Source organism: Solea senegalensis, linkage group LG18, assembly GCF_019176455.1.
Source record: "Solea senegalensis isolate Sse05_10M linkage group LG18, IFAPA_SoseM_1, whole genome shotgun sequence".
Lineage (NCBI taxonomy): Eukaryota > Metazoa > Chordata > Actinopteri > Pleuronectiformes > Soleidae > Solea > Solea senegalensis.
Window position 1 is genome coordinate 11,145,954 of NC_058041.1, and position 26,239 is coordinate 11,172,192.

At 44.8% G+C, this 26,239-nt stretch overlaps 1 protein-coding gene across 1 annotated transcript in view; it reads left to right on the forward strand.

Moving 5' to 3' along the window:
- The first annotated feature begins 1,147 nt into the window (after positions 1-1,147).
- ctbp2l (C-terminal binding protein 2, like) overlaps positions 1,148-26,239 on the forward strand; it is a 47,277-nt gene continuing 22,185 nt past the window's right edge. Inside the window, 3 exon segments of the mRNA XM_044014359.1 lie at positions 1,148-1,693; positions 1,695-2,955; positions 15,965-16,006. Of these exon segments, the coding sequence (XP_043870294.1) occupies positions 1,148-1,693; positions 1,695-2,955; positions 15,965-16,006 (1,849 nt within the window).

Below are 26,239 nucleotides of genomic sequence, written 5' to 3' on the forward strand. Positions count from 1 at the left end.
GTGGATATGACTGATTTCAGACACTGTATTTGTGTCTAGAAATTGTGTGTTATGGGTATTTATGGATATTTAATTATTTGTGTTTTGTAGGGCAGACAGCCTGATGCTCTTCAAAGCTGTATATTGTGAAATCAAACTGGTGATAGGCCTGGTTTTTACATGTGTGAATCTGACATAAGCCAGTAGTGGAGGCTGGGTGGATTGTTCATGTTTGTTGTTTGTTTGTTACCTGGCTTTATTCTAGTAGCAATCAGACTGAAGCTGACCCTCAGCAGTAGATGTGTGTCTGTCTGGCCTCTCTAACCAACCCCTCCCCTCTTTCCCTCTCTCTCAAGGGACACACTTTAGCCAGTATGTGAGCTCCTGAACTCCCCTGTCCCTCTGGGACGATCCATTCATGCCCAGAGGGATGCCAGCTGCAGGCCAATGAAGTGGTTAGCAGTGACCACTAAGCACCATGAACACTGTAGCTTTACACTTTGTGAACACATTCACAGGGCCTCAGCAGCATGCTGGCTATGTACACTATCTCGCTTGAGTAATGTCACAGGGAGCAGTGGATTTAAGCAGGTTTTAGAGTGATGCTAATCCCCTTGTGGTTAACTCCGAGGACCAGAGCACCGTCTCTGCCAATGGCGTGCATCAACCCCGTTGGATTAGGGTGTCTCATCCCCTCCTCCATTCTGTTGTCATTGCCAGCATGTGTTTTCAGCCCAATTGTGTTACCTTCGGTCAGAGTTTGGAATGAAAGCATGATGCCTAGCACAGTCATGATACCTGCTGTAGGATGGAGTAGATCTTCGCCTTAAAGGTGTGTTATTTTTATGTGTGTATGTGTGTGCGTGTGTGCACTTTCTTTGTGTTTGTCATGTTGTTCCTCTGTCCTCGTGGATTTCTAATGTTTCCAGGCCTGAATTATTTAGATATGCTGCCAGCAGGGAGCTACATGATAGCACACCTTGAAGAGTGTGGGGGGGAGGGGGGCCTACAGCTGCAGATCAGGTACAATGGTACCTCATGCTTCACCTTTTCTGCTCGTCTCTGCACTCCTCCTTTTCGATTGGGAGTGAGTGTAACTCGAGAGTTGAAATGCAATACCCGGCTCTATTTTCTGCTATTATACTTGTCAGCGTTATTGTCTTCACTGATGCCTAACTCAAGTGAGCAGTCGCATTTTGGTGGCTCTCTGGGCCACCACGGTCCTGAGTGGATTGAAGGCCAGAACCAGAGGGCTTCAAGCCGCTGTCACTACTGTGGCACCATTGCAGGGCGTAGGAATTCTTTGGCACTGGGTGGAGGAGAGGGTGGAGTCTGGTCTCACCATCACTTAGATCTCAGTGAGAAACTGGATCCAGCCCTCCAGACTTCCCAGACACAGCAGAACCGGCATGGACAGCAGCTACTGAAGAAGAACTCCGTGCCCGATCTCAGCAGGAGCATCTACCTCAGACAAGCGATGGCAAGCCTGGCCTCTGCACCACCTGTGGATTATTATCTGGCTAATGCTACCTTATCAGGGCAGCCACTTGAAGAGTCTGGGTTTTATAGGGATAACCAGCACCTGCTCACCAGATCAGCCTCCCATTATGGGCTCAGTGCTGGGGGGGTGAGACCCACCTGGGATCTGGCACAGGCGAGTGCCACTCCTACCATGCTAGCCTCAGCTTCTACACCTAACCCTGTGCCTCCTCCCCCTCCCCTCCCCTCCGCCACCTCCTCCCCCTCCTGTTCATGAGCTGAGCCGTTTGTACAGGGAAACTCTGGGATCTAAGATGATCCCAGACGTCCAGCGTATTGGTGGCAGCTCTCCTGCTCCTGTAGTCTATGGGGTCCATTCCCCTTTTACTAGTTACATTGCTGAGCCGTCTCTCTCTGCTCGCCAAGCTTTTAATAATATAAACAGCTTTTCCCAGGACTCCTGTCTGCCAGCTGCCACCAGTTCTGTGGTGGACCCAGCTTCTCAGGTAATGGACGGAGCTCTTCCACGGGCTTACGGCGCTATAGCCTCCCAGCGGCTGCCTTATGACCCAAGCTATGACCCCAGCTCAGCCGTGGTGGCTGCCACAGCTGGAGTGACATCCAGCATGCCTCTTCACCATCCAAGTGCTGCAGACCCAAAGAAGATGGTAGACCCAACCTTTCTGGCTTTTCTGAGAGCTGAGGGTTTGGCTGAGAGCACCATCACTCTCCTGCTGCAACATGGCTTTGATTCCACAGCCCCACTGGGAATGATGGAGGACCACGATATACGCTCTGTGGCCCCGAATTTGGCCCAGGCTCGTGTTCTCTCCCGTGTGGTGCTTGCCTGCAAGACAAGTGGGACAGCGTCACGTACTCGATCCAACAGCTTTAGCCATCGCAACGACCTCTACATGCAGCCCCAGGGTTTGACCATGGACCCTTGCCTGATGCAGCAACCTCCCACCAGCATCCAGACCGTGTCCCCCAGGATGGGAGAATTTCTTGGCAGGAGACCAAGCAGTGCCCCCTCCCAGCATCTCCTGGAGACCACCACTTACCCAGGAGCACGGCCCCTAGTGAGTGGAGCTCTTCCAGTCAGCCCTGGAGGATACAGCAGTGCTGTAACTCAGGGAAGACCCTTCTCCATGTACAATGCCCACACTGGTATTGCCATGTCTGCTCTTGGACAACAGCCTCCAGCAGCCCCAGGCATCCCCGGAGTGGCACCCAAAACCTTCTCTGGCTCATATTCCCCCATGGAGCTGATGAAGAGACCACCCAATCTTCCCCAAGCATCGCCAGTCGCACTACCAAGCCCGCTTCACAGCCCCCAAATTCTCCGGAAAGGAATCAATGTTGTTCCTGACACCAGCATTGCTCCTGTAACTTCTTCCTCTGCTTTCCAAGCTCAAAATCTTAACAACTCCAAGATGATAGGACGTCGCACTGGTCCACCTGTCATAGTCTCAACCATGGTCACCACACCTGACACAAGTAATGTAAAACCTCACTAATTAACGACCCTGTCTCACTAATTTCTTTTAATCATCTCTCCCATGTCATCTATACCTTGTGTATTTTCTCTGTAGGTATTCTTAATGTTTTATTTAGATTTAGTTCTGTATGTACTAGACTTTTTGGCATACGACAAAACAACAGACAAAATGGAGGAGTAGCATGTAAGATGCATCTGACACGTTAAGCAGCTTTGAACTGTGAGGTCTTTTTTTCTGAAAAAGAATCACACAACTGTTTATAACATGTGTTGCAACAGAGTTGTGTCATTTGCCTGAGGGGGATCCTGTCTCATCACCAAGTAGAATTTTTATGAGCAGCACTCCAGTTATATTGAGGTCAACATTTTTAGGTCTTTTTCCTCTTCCATCGTTATGTGGCCAGAATAATTTTGAAGCAAAAATGTGAATGTGGAAATGTTTCTGGCTCTTATAATAGTAGTAGTGTTAATTGTATTTTCCTCTTATTCTCTTACATATTTCTTATTATCAGCATGTCTTAACTATTTAAAAGTCTGTTTCCTTTATTCATAATAGCTGTCACTCCATTTTACACTGGACTCTCTCCTAATCAGTGGCTTAACTGCCTCAAATCCAATTACACTAATTGGATGTATAGTTGTGTAGACTATAATAGGCAACTGTTTTTTATAGATGCTGTTGTCTGTTTGAGATTCTGGTTGTACTGCAGCTAAACACTCTTTCACATATGTCTTTGTTTGTTCAAATTCAATCAGTCATTTGAGACAATAAGGACATACATTAAATGGGAATTTCCAGAGCCCGTTGCTGAACAGCTGAAGCAGTGTATGGTTGATCGAAATTAGATGATAACCAACAAACAGCCATCATTGTGCTCACATGCTAAGTGTGGACCAATTTACATTGTGAATGTTTTGTATCTCTGCATACAATAAGAGTAAGCATTTTTTTAATACATTTATATAGTATATATCCAGATTCCTGTGAGGAAATGTATTGTTCTTCCTCAGTAGCCTCAAAGAACATATCATTATTTTTCTGCTGAACTTATGTCTCATACAAGATTAATGGAAGTAGGGTGGGGTTACCTTTTTATGTTTTGCTTACAATAAGAGTTGGTTTTTTAGCACACTATCCTCTCAGCTTGTTTGATAAAGGGCTCAATAGGTTATAACAAGCTGATATATAATAATAATAACAATGATAATGATAATAATAATAATAATAATAATAATAACTTCGATTGATATAGCGCCTTTGATTTCCCTCCTGATTAGAGCTCATGAGCTTAGACAAGAATTGAATATTTTAACCTCCCTTTCAGCTATGTGACCCTGCATCTTGTCAGCTTCTGTAATGGCTCTGTAGGCTGCTACACTTGATACAGAGCAATGACTTTTATGAAATGGGTTGTTGTGAAGGACAGCTTTTTGAGCTTCGCGAAATTACACATACACAGTTTCCAATGTCAAAGTGGAAGCCATTTTTACCCTCTCAAACACGCTCTTAAGCACAACAAGCTCATTTGTATGGAGCTGACATTTGTTGCTTCGCTAACTTCATCTGATAATGGGGTAGTCCTTGCAGATAGATAGAAAAGCATACTTCTTAATTGTGTGTTGCCAAGCAACCTGGGTCTCACTGTTAATCAGAGATAGATAATCTTCACATTTAAGGAAATGGGAAGTGGCGCCCTGCATGTTGTATAGTGTTGCACATTTATTTTTTACACTTGTTACTCCTTTTTTTTTTTTTCTTGAAAGGCCATTTGCAGTTTGGAGCTGGAGAAAATTGAGTGAAAATAATAAGATCTTGCAAGGCACTAAATAGAAACATTTCTTTTACACCCTCTCTCTCTCTTGCTTCTCACTTTTTGCAAAGGGTTTAGTACTCCAGTGAACAGGTTCTCTTATTACATGCATGGTGTTTTATGATCAAACATGCATATTAATGAAAGCCGAGACATTACTCCTTTTGCACATGCTGAATAAACTGAATCACCAATCGTCTTTTTATCATCTTAACACCAACAAGTGTACATTTTCACCTAGCCACTGAGGTATCCACAACATCAATATTGTTGAATTCTTATTCCATCTCAGAGCAGACTTGTGGGAGGGCCCTTCATGTGTACTCCTCTCTGGGCACTGTCTTGGTTGGCTAAAACTCTAAGTAGCGTTAGTAATGGCATTAAACCTTTTGAGGCAAGCTTAGTTACAGCAGTTCTCTTCCACCTAAAGCAGGGGAGAGCGCTTGCAGCACTCACATTGGCCATGGAGGTGCCTGTCAGTAGCATCTCACAGAGCGGCACAGGTGGGTAAAACGAGCATTAGTGTCACGTGAAGCGGAGTAGCCACTCGGCGAGCTAGAGGACACAATTGGCTAGTGACTTGCATGGTGTGAGTGCTCGGTAGATTAACTAAGGTGGTGCGTGTTGTCTTGGCACGTGGTTTCCTTGTGGAGATAATCCACAGAACATCTTCAGCTGTGCTTTTCTGGGCTAGAGCATTGGGGATGTGCAGGCGGGGATGGTGGTGGTGGTGGTGGTGTTGTTCGGGGCAGGGCTTGTAGCTTACAGAAAAGAGAGAGACAGAGCAGAATTTGGCACCAGGCCCTCATAGCCTTATGGGATTTGTCATCTGACATTCACCTTTAGAAGTCGGTTTTCTTGGTGATACGACGCACAGGTTGTATAACAGGTTGGTCAAAACATGCCAGGTCACTTTTTTCATCCTTTTTGACAGGAAGCCACGACTGTGGCGGCTAACACTTATGTAACCTTGAATGAGAGGGGCCTGAATGAGATTTCATTCTGTTTCCCTACTTGTGTTTGGAAGGGCATCCACGATGATGCATACCTAATATGCTCTCAGCTGTCCTTGGCTAAACTGCTTTGTTCAGGTGTTTGACATTGATTTTAATGTGCATCTAAGAGAACATCCCTTGTGTGTCAGTGTAGACTTAGACCCTGGTTCTGGACATACCTATAGTGTTTCAGACACAAGACAGAATCCATATGCCTATACAGTAGCGATCAACCGCTTTATAATTTTAGTTAGGACATTCTCTTAGAAATCTCAATACTTCTACAAACACACATGCAGTCTAATAAACAAATGGTTGCCCCTGCTGCCACCTTGTAGAAAGTGATGCCCCTACTAATTTTAGGTCATTGGGTCATTGGAGAAGGAAATACATGGTTCAGTATTAGTGTGTGTGTGTGTGTGTGTGTGTGTGTGTGTGTGTGTGTCTCCATCCTGCTACACATTTAGACAGATATGCTTCTCTCAGCAGCAGGAAGTGTTTATCTTCATCTAAGGCTGACAGCAGGACATGGGGACAAGCCCTTATGTTTCCTCTTCATGACCAGAACTACATACCATAAATATATAGTGTGTACACTGTATAGAGCAGTCAGAAACGACTAGGACATTGCTATGATTCTCATTCTTTTAGCTTTGATTTAGCTGAGCAGCAATCAAATGTATATTCAATTTAATTTATTTGTGGCTTTCTTTTGAAGTTGTTTTCCTAAGGTAAAACTTGAGGGACTGAAGCAACAAGAACTCACTGGATTGTCAGGGTTGTTGTGGAGAGCTAACGGCTTACGTTACCTGTCCAGGAAAAGGCTACGAATTAGGAGGAGGGAAATCCTAGTGGGCCATCTGTGTGTGTGTGTGTGTGTGTGTATGTATTAATGGTAGCATGGATTTATGTGTGTGTGGATTCTACAATATAGGCATCACGTGTCAACGGGACTCATCCTCACTAATCCCACTGATATGAATGAGTGGAGACAAACAAGAGAGTCTGGCTCACATGGCCTCGGTTTGGGGTTATTACAGGAAATGTGGCCGTACAATGCTCAGTGTAACCCTGAGCATGTGTTGACATGGTGCACAGATGAAGTGTATGTAGGACGCACGCTTACAGCGTTCAGCTCATTACAAATAGATGCATTTTTGCCACGCTGTGTCTTCAGCACATTCACTTTAAATTTCATTTCAGAGGGTTGCCATCCAGTAAATGATCAGTCCAGGAAGAGGAAGTTCCTTCCTTTCATCCTACCTATCGATCCATCGATTTCCTTCCTATCTCCCTAACTTAAAGATACAGGGAATTAGTACACAACAAATCCAGACTAAAATCATAATATGTCACATTTCCACATGCCTCAGCTGCTTCCCGCCCCTTTACCATGTTTTTTTTAGCAGCTAAAACAAATGATCAGTTGGAATGAGGTCATGCAACTCTCTTGGTCTGATAAGAAGACGCCACTCTAACACTCCACTTCACTCCAACAAAAAAAACTTCTTATATTTATATTTATACTATATAGATATAGCCCACTGTAACCCACTGTTGCGTGTACGTTCGGCAAAGGTTGTGTTGCTAAATGTTCACTTTTCACCTCCAGTTTCTTTAATGCTTATCTGTATGGGGCCCCTCCGTCATGTGTCTCCAGTTTCTCGAGAAACCTGGTAAATGTTACATGAACTACAGTATCTGCTGCTGAATCTCCACTTAGCCTCAGTATTGTTTGTGTCCTCTGGGAAATATGGCCAAGAAAAATCTATTTTTCCACTGAAGTTGTTTTTTTGTTTTTTCACGGAAAACAAAACAAGTGGAAGTGTTTTTGAGCCCCATCCCCTCGTACAAACCCCCCACCCGCCCGCACTCCTCCCTCGCTGTTTTCTCATGGTTGATTTTTCCAAACCATCGGTTGTGCTCACAGAGGATTAATAGTTTCTGCGAAGCCAGCCAACCCATGGAGGGAACGGAGCCTTAGATTGAATGAGGAACAGCTGGTCTTCCCCTGCTTGTGACAGTTCCGAGAGTTTTGAGAGTGCGTTTGTGTGCGCGTGCGACAGTAGCATCTGACCTATGCACGGGGCGAGAAGAGCTGTCTATGTCTGAGTGTGGGTCTTCACTCTTAGGATTTCTCCCAGCGACTGTACTTCTGCTGCTTGTAACTGCATTTTAAACCATGTCAGGGACGAGTTTATGATGGAGAAAAAGTACTTTTGATCAGATTTGTCCAAAAAATAGTCAAGGGTTACGGCTGAGCAAGGCTGAGGTATGGCTACAACATATTGATACAGTTGGAGTCTTTTAAATTCACTTTGTATTCTGCACACTCCTAAATTGGATTTGGAAAAAAGGCTTGCACTGAAAAAGTTTCGACTCGAAAAGCAAGCAGGAAGCGGCTACTTCTCTCACACAATAAGAAAACATTTCAGGTTCCACAGCGATGATTTTAAGTATACTGGTTGGTGTAGCTGCCGTCACACTGGCCACTGCACGCTCCTCCACAGGCCAAAGGTCACTGTTAAGTGCTAATAAAGAAAGTGTGCGTTTATATGCTCATCTTTATTTTTTGGAGGCCATATAGTACCGTGGGTCTTCCTTGCTCGCCTTGTAAGAGCGTGTTGGAAGAACGGCAGCACATTGGTGTAATCTTGCTAATTATCTGTCATCGATTCTGTCATATATTACTCCATTTTCCATGGCACCTGGGGAGGAGATTGGTTTTATGCATGTCGGATGGCAACAGCTGCATCCACTAAAACAGACAACTACCTCTGCACACCTCCCCGGTCCTGCTTTCTTTTTTTTTTGTTTCCTCCCCCTCTTTTTCTCTCACTCAGTGGTGGGCAGGTCACCCTGAATTATTCATCAGAGTGAAATGAAAAAGCTCATGGATATTGAATATCCTCTGAAGTGGTGGCCAACATTGAGTGTGTGTGTGTTTTTTTTCTTTTCAATTTTTTTTCTTTTTCGGCTGAAAGAACTAAAAAAGCAGCCGATCTCATTGCAAGGGTATTTCAAAGGTTAACCGATTGCTTTACCTTGCTTGCATATTTACTTTCTTCTGTGGCCAGTGGAGAAGGGGGCGGGGAGAGGGAGAGGATGGAGAATAAGACTGAGGATAGAGGAGATGAAAAGAGAGGTAATCTAAAAGGTAGAGCCATCATTTTTGTTCCTGTGGATATTCTTCTTTTGGACGACCTCAGTTGTCTGACCACCACAATGGGTTATCTTGTTGTGTGGCTGCAGCTGATTCACTATCCTTTCTTGATGCATGTTTGGCGGCCTTTTCCTTCTCAGAGCGAACACGCCTGACATTGTCTGTGGTCGTCCCGGATCGACCGGTTGTCATTTGTTTCCCATGTGGACCACTGTGTTTCTCTATTGTCCTTCTGCCGTGTCTTTTGTCCTGTGGTTTCATCTGCGGTCTGCAGTGCAAATCAATGCTGCTGCGTGCCATTCATTTAGCTCAGTGGCCAACAAACACAGCAGGGACTCCCAGAACATCTCCCATATGAGAACATATATACAATGGGGGCGTCAACGATAAGGGGGAAAACTCTAAGCTGGGTTTGTTTGTTGTTTGTTGTTTGTTTTTCAGAATATCTGTGCATATTTCTTCTTGGAATTAGTGTTTTGTCAAGCTGTTACTCTGAAGGATAAAGACATGAAAAAGCCTCTTTTACGAGAGAGAAGATCCTGAATAGATATTGAATAAATAAAATAAATCATTTTTTTGGATATTGTACATGCTCGTAGGATAAGGACAGTATTATTCATTCACAGACACTTGAGGCTGTGTTTGTCCACGTATGAAAGGCATCGTTATGTTTGCACCTGGCACCCACACGACACAATGAGATTCTGAGCCTTTGAAAAAAACACTGCTGGCCCTCTTTTAGTCTGGATCAACAGAACCTAAGACTTGGAAACAGTGATGCAGACTCCCACATTCACTTCCTCAACCGGGTCTCAACTAGCAGCAGTGAATGGACGATGAATCACAAGGATCGCTAGACCTTATTTCAAGTATGAGTTACATCCTGTCATCCAAGTCCCTGCTCTTGGTATTTTCTGCAACTTAGCAACCAAATGCAGAGAAGGCACTCTGCCTCCTGTTTAGACTGACACACGCATGACCTCACTCGATATGATGGTCTAAGGATAGAGGGTGTACAGACTGTAATGTTTGTGGTGTTGGGCTGTGGAAATAAAATGTATTGGACTTGAACAGCGGCACACATTTTCAGGTTTGAGAGTTAACAGGTGGGTTTCCATTGGCCTGTTTTTATGTGAACTTTTGATGAAAAAAGTATTGAAATATTGCATAAAAGTTTTAGGGAGGTGGATAATAGGTGAATGCCAAGAAGTGCAATGAAAACAGATAAAAGAGGACATAAAAATGAAATCGCCCGATTGAAATGTTTGTCCCGCTTGCACATTTTTGTCACACTAAAAAAGTAGCAGATGTACAATATGTGTTGACTGACGAGGAACCAACAACATTCCGCCTCTTCGTGAAAGAACTGCTACTGGAGCGTTTCATGTGTCATCAGTCAGTAAAGCCTTCATATTGTTCTGTGGTGACATGGACTACCTACTGCTGATCACGGTGAACTAGTAATGGATGTAAACGTACCTAAATGCACATTTAGTTTTACCAAATCTTTACGATAACAATACATTTTAATGCAAATGGAAAACTAGATATAGTGCAGACAGAGAAAGCAATGCAACTCTGACCCTGCGTCTCTCTCTCTCTCGCTCTCTCTCTCTGGCCCTTACCCTTTCAGTCCATTTTCCTCCATTCCCCGTTTGTACTGCAGCATAGACAATTAACCAGAAATCCATTATAAAAGTATTTGCAAGCCACATAAAGAACAAATGTGCCAGCAGGAAGCGGCCAAGGGTTTAAGTGACTAATCTTTTCCAATAGTATTCTCAACAGAATTACTGTATACTGACTGACAACTGGAGAGAGGGGAAAAGTGATTTTCTTTTCCAGTGAATAAGACAAGTCAAATTATTTCTTCCAGGAAAAAGTTTTGTGACTTTGTTTTAAGAACAGTTACTTTTAAGGTAATTGCACTCAAGTGAAGTGCATTGGCTAGATGACACACACACACACACACACACACACACACACACACAGGGGCAGCATCAGTGAAGCTCAAACGTCTCGGGTGTTCCAGGTGTCGTATTGAGTGACCAAAACACAAACTCCAGTTACAGTGGGTTTCAGGGTTGTTGTGGGTAGTGGGGAAAGGGGTCTGTGCTTTCAGAGGAGGTGTGAAATATCATCTCCTGGGATGGAGGGAGGAGGATGATTCCATTTGGTGGGAGTTTCTGTCCATTGGGGTGTGGGAGATGAAATGAGTGGGGTTATGCTGGTGGGAATGACTGTAACTCTTCAGCAAAGTGAGCTTTAAAAGGCTGTAAGTGGACACCTCATAGTATCTGATGGCTGACTCCAGGCTGACAAGACCCTGCGACCCTGGTGTATTTATCGTAATGGAGCACAGCTGGGCTGCAGCTTCGATGGGTTAATAGCCATGTGACAGCTTTGGGGGAAAAGCAGGAGGTGATGTGTGTGTATGTGTGTGTGTGTGCATGTATTTTATTTACTTGTGCACTCTGCTGAGTGGCACGCAGGGGCCACACTTGGGAGGGTGGGACACTCCGCCGCGTTCCAACTCTCTCTGCCAGGCCAGATGGCTCCTGTCACTATTTGAGAAGGAGGAGCGATGGAAGAAAAAGGGGAAGGAGGGAGCTCTGAGTTGCCATTAACAGCGCCAGAGTGGCCCGTCCCCAGAGCCACCACATCTGGAGACCACTTGCAGCTGGCTCACCCTGCTTCCTCCAGCCCCATCGCTTTTCCCTCTTGCACACGCTCACTTTCTCACTCTGTTTTTCCAGATGGGGGAGGTGATGGTGGCGGCAGCAGTAGTGCAGAGTTGGGTCAGGCCTTGATTTGTGCCCATATTTCAGCAACTTTAGTGTGCCTCTGCCAATGGTAGGTGGGTGGTTGAGTGTGGTGATGGGAGGTGGGGGTGTGACTTGGTGCAAGAGAAAGGGAGGTGGCTGTGGTGCTGGTGTGAAAGCACAGTAAATATCATTTTATTTTATGACTTCACCACCCTCTGAGAGTTGTGGATTTGTTGTATTTCTCTCTCTCTCTCTTTGCCTTTTTACTTGGGGAGGAGTGAAAAAAAAAAGGAGAGTAAGAATGTCCGTGTTTTTTTTTCTTTTCCTTTCTTCGCTGTTTCTGCAACTGATCCAGAGACCACAGAGGGTCTGTTCCTGCCTGGAAAATAAAGCCTGCCTGCCCTCCTTGGCTCCCCCCAAATAAAATACCCTAATTTGCATTCCCATGCTGTAATTTAGACCTCTGTCTCTCTCTCTTTCTCTCTCTTTCTCTTTCTCTATCTCTGTCCCTCATCCCGACATCTTTTCAGCTCCAGTCCTCGTGGATCCACGGGGATTGGAACGTGGGAGGGAAACAGTGGAGGGGAGGCAGAAAAAACAAAAGCAGAGAGGCAGTGTTGACTCTGGGTCGTTATCTGGACCTGCTGCTGAGGGGGTGTGCACTCTTGTGTGCATATGTGTGTGTGTGTCTGAATCCATGCCTTTTTTTTGGGGGGGGTGGCACTATTTACCCTGGCTGCTGCCATGGCAGGTGCCTCTCAGTGGATAAACCTGGGCCTCCTAAATAAATATTCACCTTGGGGAAATTAGAGCTGCTTACAAAAAGCTACACCACTACTTCTCTTTTCCCCTCACGTGCTCTCTCTCTCTCCGCCTCCCGTCACACTCAGCATGTCCAGTCCATTAATGATCAGCCACCTTATTCTCAAATCCCTACGAGAGGAGTCAGCGAGCATAAAGGACAAAGGAAATGTCAGAGGACGTTTGAGTGTTTTATAGAGCTGTTATCAGTGTCTATCTGTGTTGACTGTGTGTTTATTTTAAGAGGCGCAACTCCTGATATTTTGGACAGATGCAGTCACAGCTTGTTACCTCAGAGGTTTCATCTCTTACAAAGTTGTTGAATGAGCAAACATGACCTCCAGCTAAGATTATATCGCAGTGTTCATTCCCTGTGCATAAAGTGGAAGTGGGTATGGAGATGTCGGTCTGAAGGAGCGTTTGCCCTCTAAGCATCTAAGGCGGCTACATCAGCACTGAGACTATTTTATTTTAAAACAAAAAACATAATCTCCATCCAGAGAAGCATTTAGTCGTGTATTAAACAAGCTCCATTCCAACATGCCTGACGACGCTTGTCAAATTACCATTTGCAAGCAATACGCATGTTAACACTGGTGTAAACATCCAGCTCTCAGATACATAGTCACATAGAAAGATGTGCCATGAATAATTAATAGCAGTGTTGAAAAGCGTCAAACAAGAAGTGACAATAAAGCCGTAGAACACTTGTCAGTCACGATATTGTCATTCATCACTGGTGCTGTTACTGCTGCCTGGGCTGAGGTGAGAAGAGAATGTTGAATAAAGTATATATATATACCTAGTTAGAAAGTGAATGTTTGTTTCTGCATCATAGTTTTGTGTGTCGTCCATATGCGGAAACATAGCGACCGTAATGTGTGTTAAAATTAGATTGTTGTTTGTTCACTCTGATCTAAATAGCTATTGTACTTGGAATATTGTACTCTTCCCACACAAAAAGAAAACAAATCATAATCAAAAAAGAATAGGATGTGTCCATATAAGTCAGGAAGGGTTGCCAAATCTTCAAAAATTATTATAGTGATGTCTTATGTAATTATATGTATCACATGTCATTTTCTTTCAAATGGAATACAACGCTTCATCTCAATAATTCCAACGTTATGCACCAATTAAAATAGCTACTTAATAATAAAATTCTATTTTTCCAGTTCTGCTCTGACCTCAATTTATTTGCTAGCAACCGATGATTATGCTCATTCATTTCCAAATATGCAAACGCTTACTCGACTATGGTAGCCATGTAGCTCCAAACTACACCTTGTGGTTGGGTCAGACTGAGGTTAGATCATGTTCCCACCACAAACTAACTGCTCCAGAATTTGTTTGCGATCGGACCGAGACCACTTCCAAGCCTCTAGGTTTGGTTGTGTTGACGACAATTGCTATTCTCAGATGTGCTGAAATGAATTACACCACGGGGAGAATGAGAATTTGAGAATGCTGCACGTCTACGTCACTCGTCTGAGACCTTCATTGATCAAGCTTCTGCCTCAACTTCAGAACTGTGAAATTGTGTTATTGGAACTTCACTAGAGACGCAGTCCACATAGTTCTGAGGCACTGTTCGTTCTTTGTTATTAGCACAACAGAGGAAATCTAATCATATTCAGGTGAAAGTTGAGGGAACAGAGAAAATATGTGTTCTTTTAGCAATATTAGCATAAAGAATGCATACGGTTATACCAAGTTGACGCCACACAAAAAAAACCTAGCACAATACAGATTACAGAATTAAATAAGAAAACCCAAAGCAAGAAAAAACTAAAGTCACTGAAAGTGCATATCTCTAGGCTCCTGTACTGAACCGCCTGCATATAAAATGGACCCTGGACTCTCTGGCTGTAATGTGGTCAGCTGAAGTCTCGTCTCCAGGCGGCAGGTTGGCTCGTTCTACCACTTGCTCTCTAAAAATCCCTTTAAGTGCTTTAGGGGGATTTAATAGGCTTCTACATCGAGAAGCCAAGTTCCCTGTGCTTACAGGAAAAGGGCGCTTACAGTATAATTAGGAAGGTTAAAGAAGAGGGCTCTCTCTCAGTGCTAAGTCCACACGGACTCTAAGGAGGCTCAGGCCATTTGTCGGGTCTTCCAGAGCATGACCGCTGCTCTTGATGTCTCACTATGCTAAAGGTCAGGGCTTAAAGCAGTGGTGCAGCAGGAGAGAGACAGGAGTGAAGCCTATGGGCTGTGAATTCTTTCTTTTTTTCTCTGAATCAAACATGAAAAATTGTGCTCTTATAATATGCTCTATCAAAAACTATCAGACTGGTTCTTTGCCTCTAAACCTTTATCTGTAGTCGTGCTATAAAGCCGTAAACCCATCAAAACAACAAATAATAATGATAATAAACAATAACTATTATTATTATTAATTGAACAGCCGATATTGCTGCGTATATCATATTTTTGTGTGTTTCTTTGTTGGAAAACCTGTTAAATCACTTTTGGCCAGACAGAAATGAAATAAAAACTTGAAATGGATCAGTTGTACTTAACTGGGGCACTGGTTTGTACATCAAACTGTTGTGTCAACTGGGTGTGTGCTCAAAGGCGTGGTTGCAGCTTTGGCAACAGTGGCTGAGGGGGTGAACAGATGTAGCCTTCAGAACTGGTTTAGACCTAAGCTTGGCTGCTCTACATTTGAAAGAGGAAGTGTGTGTCGGAGTGGGGTTGGGGGGGTGAGACCTGCTGTGCCAATCTGTTCTTATTAGTGTTTACTCGCCCCCTCCAAATGTGTAACGACATGCATGTCAGCCACTAGAGTCATGAGCACACAGACTGCGGCAGGCCTGTGGCTGCATGTTAACCCACCTCTTCTGTCCAGTTATGTTGTCCTCAGAGATCCACGTCTTGCTTGATTCATCGGCGTCAAACTCCTGCACCTGCTGGAGAGATCACAAGAACAGGGAGGGAGTCAGGGAGTAAGAAAACCCAGATTGTGCAGACTTGTGACGACAAGAATGAACAGAAATCTTAACCACTACATGAGTCCTGCAAAATGACCCACGCAAGAAACTTCAAGCACCAAAATTGGGACCAAAACCACTTTTGTTAAGTTAAAAGGAAAGTGGAGCACAATCTTCACAAATTACTTAATAATTACTTTGTTTTCCTTTCTTTTTTCCTTGACTGCGCTGTTTGATTTGACGACTGTCCTTATACCAGAATACAAGCAATACAAGTGTGTCCAACTCCGCCATGGTAGGTAGTTAGTATGCATAGGCGTTTTCCCGTTGACCGATCACACCACAGACCAAAACAACTTCAGCTGTTGGTTAGAGGAGCACCATTCCAAGTCCTCTCACCATGAACTTTAAAACGTTCAAGTCTTTGAGGTGACAAGGCATAAAATCTTATCTTCTCATCACTTCAGACATTTTACGACATGGACTTCACCATGTTTTTCTCACTGTTGTCTTCTTCTTCTTCTGTGTATTGGTTTCCTTTAGGATTTCCGGATCAAAGCCCACGCTGGGAACTCTCGCACCTAGGTCAGTTTGGGTTCCGATTGAACGATTACATGCAGTAGCAATGCAACTGTCAGTCACATAATCTGGGAGTGTTAGTTCGACTAAGATGCTGTGACATAATTCTGTGATTCGCACATGGGGGTCTGCAGAACTTGAGAGCCCTTGAGAAATGTCCAGCTCAATCTGTTAGTTATTGTTTTTGTCTACAACAGCTAGTGAATTCATTTTCACTTCATAACCTGAAATAGTTTACAGATTAGGGGAAATGGGAAAAACATGAGGGGATTCTTGGAATATTTTTTGATTTGTGTGTCCTAAAATCTGGAGTTCAATGCCACATGACCTCATGACCTGAGGAGTTAGCAGCCTTCAGTGGTCATTCACAAAAAAAAAAAAAAATTGATACGCTTCCTCTCCTCACACCTCACAGGGCAGCTCTTTCTCTGGAGAGTCATGTGATCTGTCAATTTCATATTAACATATTGCTGTCAGTCACCCCACACCCCCCCTCACTTTTCCTCCCCCGCCTCCCTGTTCTCCCTCCACACATCCTCTAATGTTATTGAAGAGAGAAAGATCAGAGGGGAAGCCGTATCCCCACACTCCATCAAGCACGCGCACATGTGTGTGTGTGTGTCTGGCCGGCTGGCTGACAGGAAGTGGGGGCTGCCGCCTTTGATGGTCACACTCCCTCAGATGTGTCATTGCTACAGACAGTGGCTCGACTGACACACCGTGTCTCGTCTTGTTGGGCTTTCGCCGATGACAAACAGCAGTCCTGATACTTACTTACACACACACACACACACACACACACACAGTATATTTAAAGTGTTTTATTCTACACCAAAGGAGGAAGGAGGTTCTACACAAGGATGGAAACATCCACCTACGCCAGTGAGCCACCACTGCTCGGGCAGTTCCACCTTTCCACTTTACTGTCAGTGATAATCGGTTTTGGCGTGTGACCGCGCCACGCTCTTTTGTCTATTGGTCGCGCCTGTCATGCAGCAGGCGAGGTGCATTTATTCATGTGTGTGTGTGTGTGTGAGTTGCACCGAGCCTCCGATTACATTGTTATTCTAAACGGGGTGTTTTTAGCTTGTCCTTTCAGTCGCTCAGCAGAGCGATGTGTCACTTTTGCTTCCCTCTCTCCGGGGACCAAACTGTGAACTTAACACACTCAGCTATGATGACTTCCCTGATGGTGCAAAAAAAAAAAACAGCCAACATTACAGCTGTAATGTTATTACTGGAATGGCTTGAATGTTGCATTGTTCCTCCTGAGTATGAGCTTATGTGTGTGTGTGTGTGTTACATGTTCACAGGGAGGGAGAAGAGTGAGAGTGTGTGTGTGTGTGTCACTATTCAAATTTCTTCTTGGTAACCCACAAAATGCCAGGGTGGGGTGAGGTTGTGTTCTGTGTATGTGTGTGTGTGTATACTTGTATTTGTGACATCTTTAGGACCTTTTATGGCATAAACACTGACCTTCAGGACCAGTCCTCCCCCATGGAGACCAAAATCTGGTCCCAATGAGGCAGAACCTCATTTCTGAGGAACTGGCTACATTTCGGGCTAAGAATGTGGTGTTAAGAAGGTTCTGGTCAGACATTAACTGGTTATGTTTAAGGTTGGGGATAACGCATTGCTCCGGGTGTCCTAATGGATATAGTCAATGCAGTGTCCTCAGAAGGACAGCTGCACAAACCTCTCTGTGTGTGTGTGTGTGTGGCTTTTGAGGTCTAAGTCTAGATGAAAGTGTAAAAGCAGAGGAGGAAAGCAAATAATCAGGAGGGAGGAAAGAGGTAAAGCTGTGTGTGTGTGTGTGGGGTGTTCTTAAAACACTGTGGAGTCCAGATCAGAAATAAAACATAAAAAACGGGGAGAAGGAGGAGGGACTGGGGAGGAGGAATTGCGCTTGAGTGTGTGTGTGTGTGTGTGTGCAGTTCCTATGAAGTGAACACAGCCGGGGAGTAAATTGTGCGAGCCCACAGAGCTCAGCTCCGCATGTTCGAGCTGGCACTTTTGATTTAGACATTTTTTTTTTCCCCTGCTGCACGATCCTTTTTCTGCCCCTCCTGGGTTATTATCAGCTCAAGACAAAGGCTGGAGAAAAGAGCTAAAGCGAGAGAGAGAGAGAGAGAGAGAGAGGGAGAGAGACAGTGGCAGAGTGAATAGATGTTGCGCAGCTAACAGCAGAGGAAGCAGCAGAGAAAGAGAGAGAGACTTTTCAGCCATTGGGCTCTGTGACCGCAGCGTTTTCTTCCTGGGAGATTAAAAAAAAAAAGGACAAAAGCATCTCCCCCGCTTTCTCCAGCCCTCCACCATCCGATCACCAGCTTGCACATCGTTCTGTGTGTGTGTGTGTGTGTGTGTGCACAGAAGGACGCCGCAGGCATATGTTGCTTTTCTTCCAGCCCTCAGAGGCATGGACTGAAGATGATGCAGCCGGGGGCTTAGTGAGAGCTTGCTCCGCAAAAACCCCTTCCCCTCACCAACAGGGCCAGATCAAGAGGAGCAACTCCAGTGGAGGGGGGAGGGGGGTTGAAGGAGTATTGGAGGAGGAGAAGAAGAGGGGGGAGTAACCTCATTGGATTATTGTGGAGGGTCTTCTACTTCGCTTTTTTTTGTATTTTTCTGGTCTTTTTCCCCTCCTCGCCTCAATCATCTTCAGTTTTTTTGCTGCGATGAATAGTTTTTAAGCCGAAGAATGTGGAGACAACATTTTCCAGGCAAGCAGCATGTTTCCTGTTTTCCTTTCTGGATGTCTAATAAAGTCTGGCATGTGGGAGGTGGGAGGGAGGTAGGTGGATGGGGAAGGGTGGGGAGTCAGAAGAAGAGCTGTGTGTGTGTGTGTGGTTGGTGAGCAGTCCAACCGTGTTGTCATTTCGAGGTCCGCCCGTCCTGTGCTGCTGCACTTGGCTCCGTGTTTTCGCTTCCTCTGCGGGCTTTGGGCTCTGAACGCGCTCCGTAGCTCGGGGCAACGCCGGAGAATAAAAGAGCGGGAAAAGAGAAGAGGGAGGAGGGGAGGGGATGGTAGGACCAGTGCGGTGGTGCCATGGATGCTGTTGACACCCGCTTTTGTCCCGTGGTGGAGTGTGGGCCCGGCCCATCCGTGCACACAGAGGGTACCATTTAAAACAGGCGTGCGCTCATATTCTTGGCAGGGGACGGCTTGGTGTGGTGGGTAGCCGGTTGGTGACAGGGGTGGGGCACTGGCAGAGCAGGACAAGTGGCCTTTGTGTGCTACTTTTTTGGGAAGTAAAGGGAGGGAAGGGCAGGGAGAAGGCTGCCAACAAAGGGTGCTTATACCCAAACCCCCCACCCCCCCACCGGCTGCATTCATCCACTACAACTCATGCAATGACCTCGTGTTGTCACAGGCAGATGAAGGGTGCGTGTGTTTATGGCATGATGTGTGTGTGTGTGTGTGTGTGTGTGTGTGTGTGTGTGTGTGTGTGTGTGTGTGTGTGTAAGAGGGAGGAAAGTAGTAAATGAGTAATTCAACCTTAGTGAACCAGATGTACAGACTCTGGCGGAGTGCCACATGAAAAGAGTGCATACTACAGCAAGTAAAACAAAGTGTTGTTTGACCCAATGGCACATCTGTGTATAATGCCAGGCTTCTCTGTTACACCACAGTCAAGCTCCTGGCACTGTGCCCAGGTTGAGAATGGCTTCTTATTCATCCATATATACTGCACGTGCATTCCTGCCGTCTACAATCTTTACTTTGCCTTTGCAACTAACACCACAACCATGGGCCGGACATCAACATTGCCGTATTATTCCAGTTGCAACAAACTCCCGCTGTGAAGCCTTGAAATGAACAATTTTGAAAATTCACAGACGTCACCTGCAGCCAGGCCAGTACTAGCTCTAAATCACACTGGTGCCCACTCATGTCGCCTATTTTACTCTAAATGGGAACATAATTAACAAAACTGACATCATATGCAATCTCGGAAGACCTGAAACTAGTGATAGAGGTCATTAATTCCTCGAGAAAATGTTTAATGATGTTATAAATCAAGTGAGAAGTAGGCTTATTTTCCCAGAGACTTCCATTCACACTTTGTGCAACTACAGCAGCGTCGTCCACTGCTGCCTAATTACTACTTCCATCCTGCTTCCTAGGCGTCACTTTTTCAAAGAGGAAGACTACATGAATCTACAACACGCTGCAGAAGTGTGCATCACTGAAGCAGAGGCAATAAGCAGAGGTTAGCAAGCAGGTACCAGAAACATGGCAGACGGAGGCACAGCACAAATTCCCTGTTTCACTACAGACAACAACTTCCAGTGTTAGGGGATGAGATTTGATGACAGGATGTATTATTTTGAAAGGTCATTCATACCAATCTTTAACAAAACGAATCTAGTACAGATTCTGCTCATCAAATTAATTTGAACCAACAAAAGCTTTTGTTACTTATTCATATGTTTATTAATTGAGTGATTTGTTCTGCTTAGAGATTAGGTTAGGATTCAGAAGTATTGTTCAGACAGGCTTTGATACGTGTGAGTTTAACTGGGTAAATATTAGTGCAGCTGAAATGTTGCCATCACTGAGTTTGTTTGTCCTGTGCTGGCCCTGATGACCAGTAAAATCCCACAGTTAACTTGTGAATGCAGAATGATGTCAGAGGATTTTTGCGTTCCTTGAGTTAAGTATCTTTGGCTCAGCACAGAAGCCAAATTGCAGCACTTGAGACAGAAAAGGGGGCCAAGTTTGAATTTACGTGGAGACTTTTTTTCTTTCGTTAATTAGCTACAGCTGATCTAATTTACTGACAGTGATGTTTGGCATTTCAGATGTCAAAAACTGGAACGTTCATGAGAAGTCGGTGGCCGGACCTGCTGTGTTATTTTCTCTTTCGCAATACACGGAGGTTATCGTTTGATTTGTACCAGGAGTTCAAATATTTTACCATCTTAAGAATGGATGTTTTTGTGCACTGTACTGGCACACAGCCTCCTCCTGTGTTAACTGTGGAGCGGCGTTGGGTCAGGTTTCAGTGCAGCGCTGCTCAAGGTGGCACAATAAATGGCCATAACTGTTAGCGGTCACCAGCAGCAGCAGAAGCAGTCGCAGCCCCCACCCGGCCTCATTGTCATGAAAGAGCCACCTGCAAACCACAGCTTGGGGTTGCTAGGCAACCGATGGCAGCAGATGATGATAGTATGGTGGAGGTCTCCCATTACCACTTGAGTTACTTATGCTTCTCTCCTCTCCCTTTTCCTTTTCATCCTCTCCCCACCACAACAAAACTGCACGTCCCTGTCCCCCTCTGCTCCCTCTTTGCCTAACTGGAGGCAACATTACACCAGTAGCAGAGGCCAGCAGTAGGAAGAGAATCCCAGCTCCCTTCACCACATAATGGAAACTCTGGCCTCATTTCCCGGTGCGCCGCTCTGCTGCGTCCTGCTGCCAGACTCTGACAAAGTGTTGCTGGCTCAGGAGCTGCAGCCTGCAGTCGAGGCTGAATTTCGGTGTCCACGCGTATTTTTCTGTAGCACTGGTTCTCAAACTAGAGTCAGTGCAGTGGTGGAGGTAGAGGGGTGTGGGGTTGTGGAGGCGAGTGAATAACCACCAGGTGTAAAATATGAACTGAAACTAAGAAAGAATATGATTTATGAGAGCGAAAATAAATAAACAGGAGCTTGCTGATGTGTGTTTTTTACTAAAATTGGATCCAGGATCCCTTCTTTATAATTGCTCCCCCGTTGTCATTGACAAATGAGAACTGCCGGTCTACTAGAATGATTAGAATTAGAATAATGATGACTGAGTGAGCAAAAAAAAGGAGACCTAGATTTCCAAAATAATTTTCATTGTGACCTAGTTCTGGTTTTTTTGATGACTTGTGCGTTCAGATTGAGAATAATGTCCCGTTTTAAACGTGCTCACTGAGCTCACCACATTTTTAATACTGGAAGCTGAAAAGATCGTGATAACATAATATCCTGCAGTTAAAACATTTTTTATTCAAGACTCATTTTAGTCATGTTGAAACCAACAGGATACATCTCTCTGAAGTGTTGGCAAGTAGAGAGGATTTCTTTTAGTTCTTTTATTCTATTACAAGTGCATAGCTCTTTTGAAAGCGTGACTCACAGTCGTACCGAGTGGCAACCGGTCGTGACATAAGAATGCAAAGTCTTGTTCTGAAGCCTCTAGAATCACAGTTTGGCCAGTACCCAGTTCTGCAAGCAGAAGTTCAGAGGTGTCACCTGCTAACAGGCCCCTATTGGACACTAGCTGTCAGTCACACTGGAGTCCACTCATATCTGCTGTATTTGCAAAATTGACATCATGTGCTATGGAAGAAGACCTGAAACTAGTGATTGAGGCAGTTAACTCCTCAGGAAATCATTTACTGACGTTATAAATCAATTCCATTCAAACAAACTAATGGAGTTGTTCCCTAGTGGCTTATTCAATATACTCTCATTTTCTGGTTTTGCTGCAGAGGAAACCCGGAAAACTCACTCACTCACTCATCTTCTACCGCTTCATCCTCCACATGAGGGTCGTGGGGGGTGCTAATGCCAATCCCAGCTGACAGGGCAAAAGGCGGGGTCACACCCTGGACAAGTCAACAGTCCATCACAGGGCCGAAACTGAACACTATTTGGATTAGTTGTTTGATTAAATAAATCAACTCTTTAACACTGAAGTCTCAAAATGTCCTCCTCCTGGACACTTTTTTGCTTATTTTAACCATAAAAGGGCCAGAAAATTTTGAATTTGAACAGCACAACACATGTTAATTGACATGTGTTTGAGTTTTTGTCTCAATGTCCACAAACAGAGCAACAAATGGAAACTATGAACAGACGTCAGCTTTCAGAAACTGTTGTTCCCGAATTTTTCCGACTCTGTGTTAAAGGGTTAAATGACCATGCAATTAACTGATCAAGAGCAAAAATAATCCACACAAATCTATCGTGAGGAGAAAAATCACACACATGCAGCCATTGATCTGATTTGCATGCATTTCTGCTTTTGGCGGTTAAACCCACGACAGCAGCTTCCTCCCCTGTTGAAAATATACTCATTCCAAAATCATCAAACACACAGACACACTAACACACACAGCCTGGCAACAGTTAATCAACAAGCAGCAGAAACAAAGACACTGAGGGAAGGAAATGAGGGAGATTAATTAATGGAGTGAAATTAAGAGTACCGTCTCCCCTGCTGTTCCAACATGACCCGCAACACACCATAATCCACCCCCCCTCCCTCAATTTGCACATGTGGAGTTCACTGGACTAAACAGTAAGTGTATTAACTATATGTCATTATCCCTGCTGGACTCAGTTTCAATCGACGTCTGTTTGTATTCAGGCAAAAAAGAAAAAGAAAAAGGCAGCTGCTTTAAAGCAGGCAGTGGTACAGGAACCTGCAGAGAACATGGCAGACCCGCTGAACCCCCAGCTTTATGTCCGCATGTTGCTGCCGAATGAGCTGTCACGGTAACTGGTAAAACTCGAGATCTGCGAGTGTTTATTGCAGCAACATCTGAGAGTGTGCAGGCCAGAAGGCTTTTTTCCCCCCTTCAAGTTAAAACAGAGCAGGTTGTTGCAAAAAAAAAAAAATCTTTCAGGCATTCATGAATTCATGAAACTATTGTTTTTACGATCTCTGTTTTCAATGGAGTTCAAACCAGGGAATGCATCTAGTGCAGCAGCTTGATTATTTCTTTTATTATTATCTAATTAAATTGCTTCATTTTAGAACAGCTTGAACTGCAGTACATGCAGATCAGCAGCAGCAAACCCAAAACAGACATTATCAGCATATACTGAAGGATTAATCACATGTTTCCTAATATTATGCAGCCCTAGTTAATTTACCCTAAAACAAAAAAAAACAAAAAAATAGCATCATGCATAAACCATATAGAACCGCGGGTGGTGGCACAGTGCCGATGACAGGCAACCTGGTGCTTCTAGTTGAGACTGGCGTGATGTACATGCTGTCAGTTTACCATGCCGCCACCTCCTTGCCCCCCCCCCTCCCAGAATACATCATCTCCTCTCCATCAAAATCAGCAGAGTGAGAATCAATCTGTCACACAGGAGGACACACACACACACACACGCACACGCTCTTGGAGTGGCAGAACCATAGGGGTGGGGAAAGAGAACGACGGAAAGGACGGACAGTTGAGCTGAGGAAGGAGAGCCAGTGATGACCAAAAGACATGTGTGTGAAAATAGCAATGAAGGACAGCGAGGATGATGACATGGCGAGCAAACAGAGAGCCTGGCATTATCAGTGAGAAGACAGAGATATCAGGAGATGCAATTGCACCGGCAGAGATACAGCAACAGAGGAACAGAACACAGCGGACGACAGCATGAAAAGGAGTGGAAGAGTCTGTGTGAGAGGGAGAGAGAGAGATTGAAGTGAAAGAGAGAGTGTGAAAGGTCAGAGAGACGGAGAGAAACCCAGTGGATGATTCATGGAGTTTTCAGCCTGTCTAACTTCAGCCTGAGGGTTTGATGCAGCCTGCCAGCCGCTCCTCTGTCCTCCTGCCTCATCCACTGCTTCTCTCACCTGCAACACACACTGAGATACAAGGAACTACACATTTTCTGGGTCTCTTCTCTGAGTCAGAGATGGTCACAAATGCCTTAATTAGTATTTATGATTACCTTGGAATTAATTGCCCCAGGAAGTTAACGAAACGTGAATTAAACAAACACTGAAGTGCTGAGCCCTGACTCCACATCACCTCCTCAGCATTAAAAGTGCAGTCAGTCAGTGAGCAGTGAGTGTCATGTGTCTAGAAAGACAAAAAAAAGGAACCCAGAACCTCAAGAAAAAGTGAATATTGGACTTAAACTGAAGGTTAAAGCTGTGTTCAGTCACATTAACTTTGGGCTTCTTGACATTTATGTAAACTGTGAAATCCACGCCACCAAAGTGTGTGTATTAGGCAAATGAACACATAAAGCAAATTTACTGTGGAACTGGAGCTACGCATTACATTCATTATTCATTATTAAGGCCGGTCCTTTTAACTATTTTTAAGGAATTTTCAGAAGGACGCCCACTGCCATAAACCAGATGTTCTGGTCTCTGTTCAGTCAACAGTCAATAATTCTAATATATCTGATTCAAAATTGGTTTAAATAGAGGAACATTTATTTGAGAAGCTGGAGAAAAGTGTGTAATGATTCATGACTTCATGTCTGTGAGCAGCACAACTCAAAACAAAGTAAAGGGCAGGTTTTGATGACAGGATGTAGGATGCCACATTTTCATGCAGTGTGGGAAACTGAGCAGCCTTGACTGAGGTTAGTGCTCTCGGAGTGCTCTCTCTAGTTGATAAACTGATTTGGAATTGTTTTCCATTGTTTGATCAATCAGCGCATCCTCTTGGCGCTTTCATGCACGTGTGCCCCGTCTCAGAAGCGGTCAAGCATTTCACTGCATTAGCGCGAGCGCTCGACACCCATGCCAGTTTGGTGTTACGGTCTCAGCTCAGTCTTTACCAGCTGCCCCCATTAATATTCAGCGGGCTGTCAGTTGCAGATGTGGCATAGACGGGCGAGTTGCCACGCATCAACCTTGCCACTGACATGTCATCCATCTTGAACAGGGAGTGTGATAAGTAGGCATGGAAGCCGCCGTGTTGGGCTGTGGGTGAGGAGGGTGGTGTTGGTGGGTGGGGGCTGTCTGTCTCATCTGTCAGGAGAAGAAAACACACATCTCCACCACCCTGTGCGACTGTGAGTGTGAGGAGGATACGGGCGTTTGCACCTCTGACCTCAACTCTCCGCACAGATGCCAGCAGTGCCAAAAATAAAGTGCATTAAAACTGGCAGCCAAAGCCTGTTAAGTGATCACCATGACAACAAGCGGAAGGAGACAACTCCGCTCCGATTCCTCCCCCCTGCCCCAAGAGGCAGGGCTGCTGGACCGCTCGCTCTCCATCAGACAGGCTTTGTCTTCGCGTCTCCTGTCTTTTATTTGCGCTCTCTCTTCTCTCTCTTCTCTCTCTCTCTCCCCTTTCATCCTCCTCTTCTCTGATGTGTCTCCTGGGAGCGTTTCAGGCTAACAGGCAGTGTTTAGTCTGTTTTTATGCATGCTCGTTTTACATTTTAATTCTACCCCCACCCCCACCTGTTAGTGCGTTGCAGCTTGTTTGTGCAATGGCCACACACACAGAAAACTTTCTCATCTCCTAATCTCACCTTTATCTGCCCTAATCAGCGTCCTCTGCTGCAGTAATC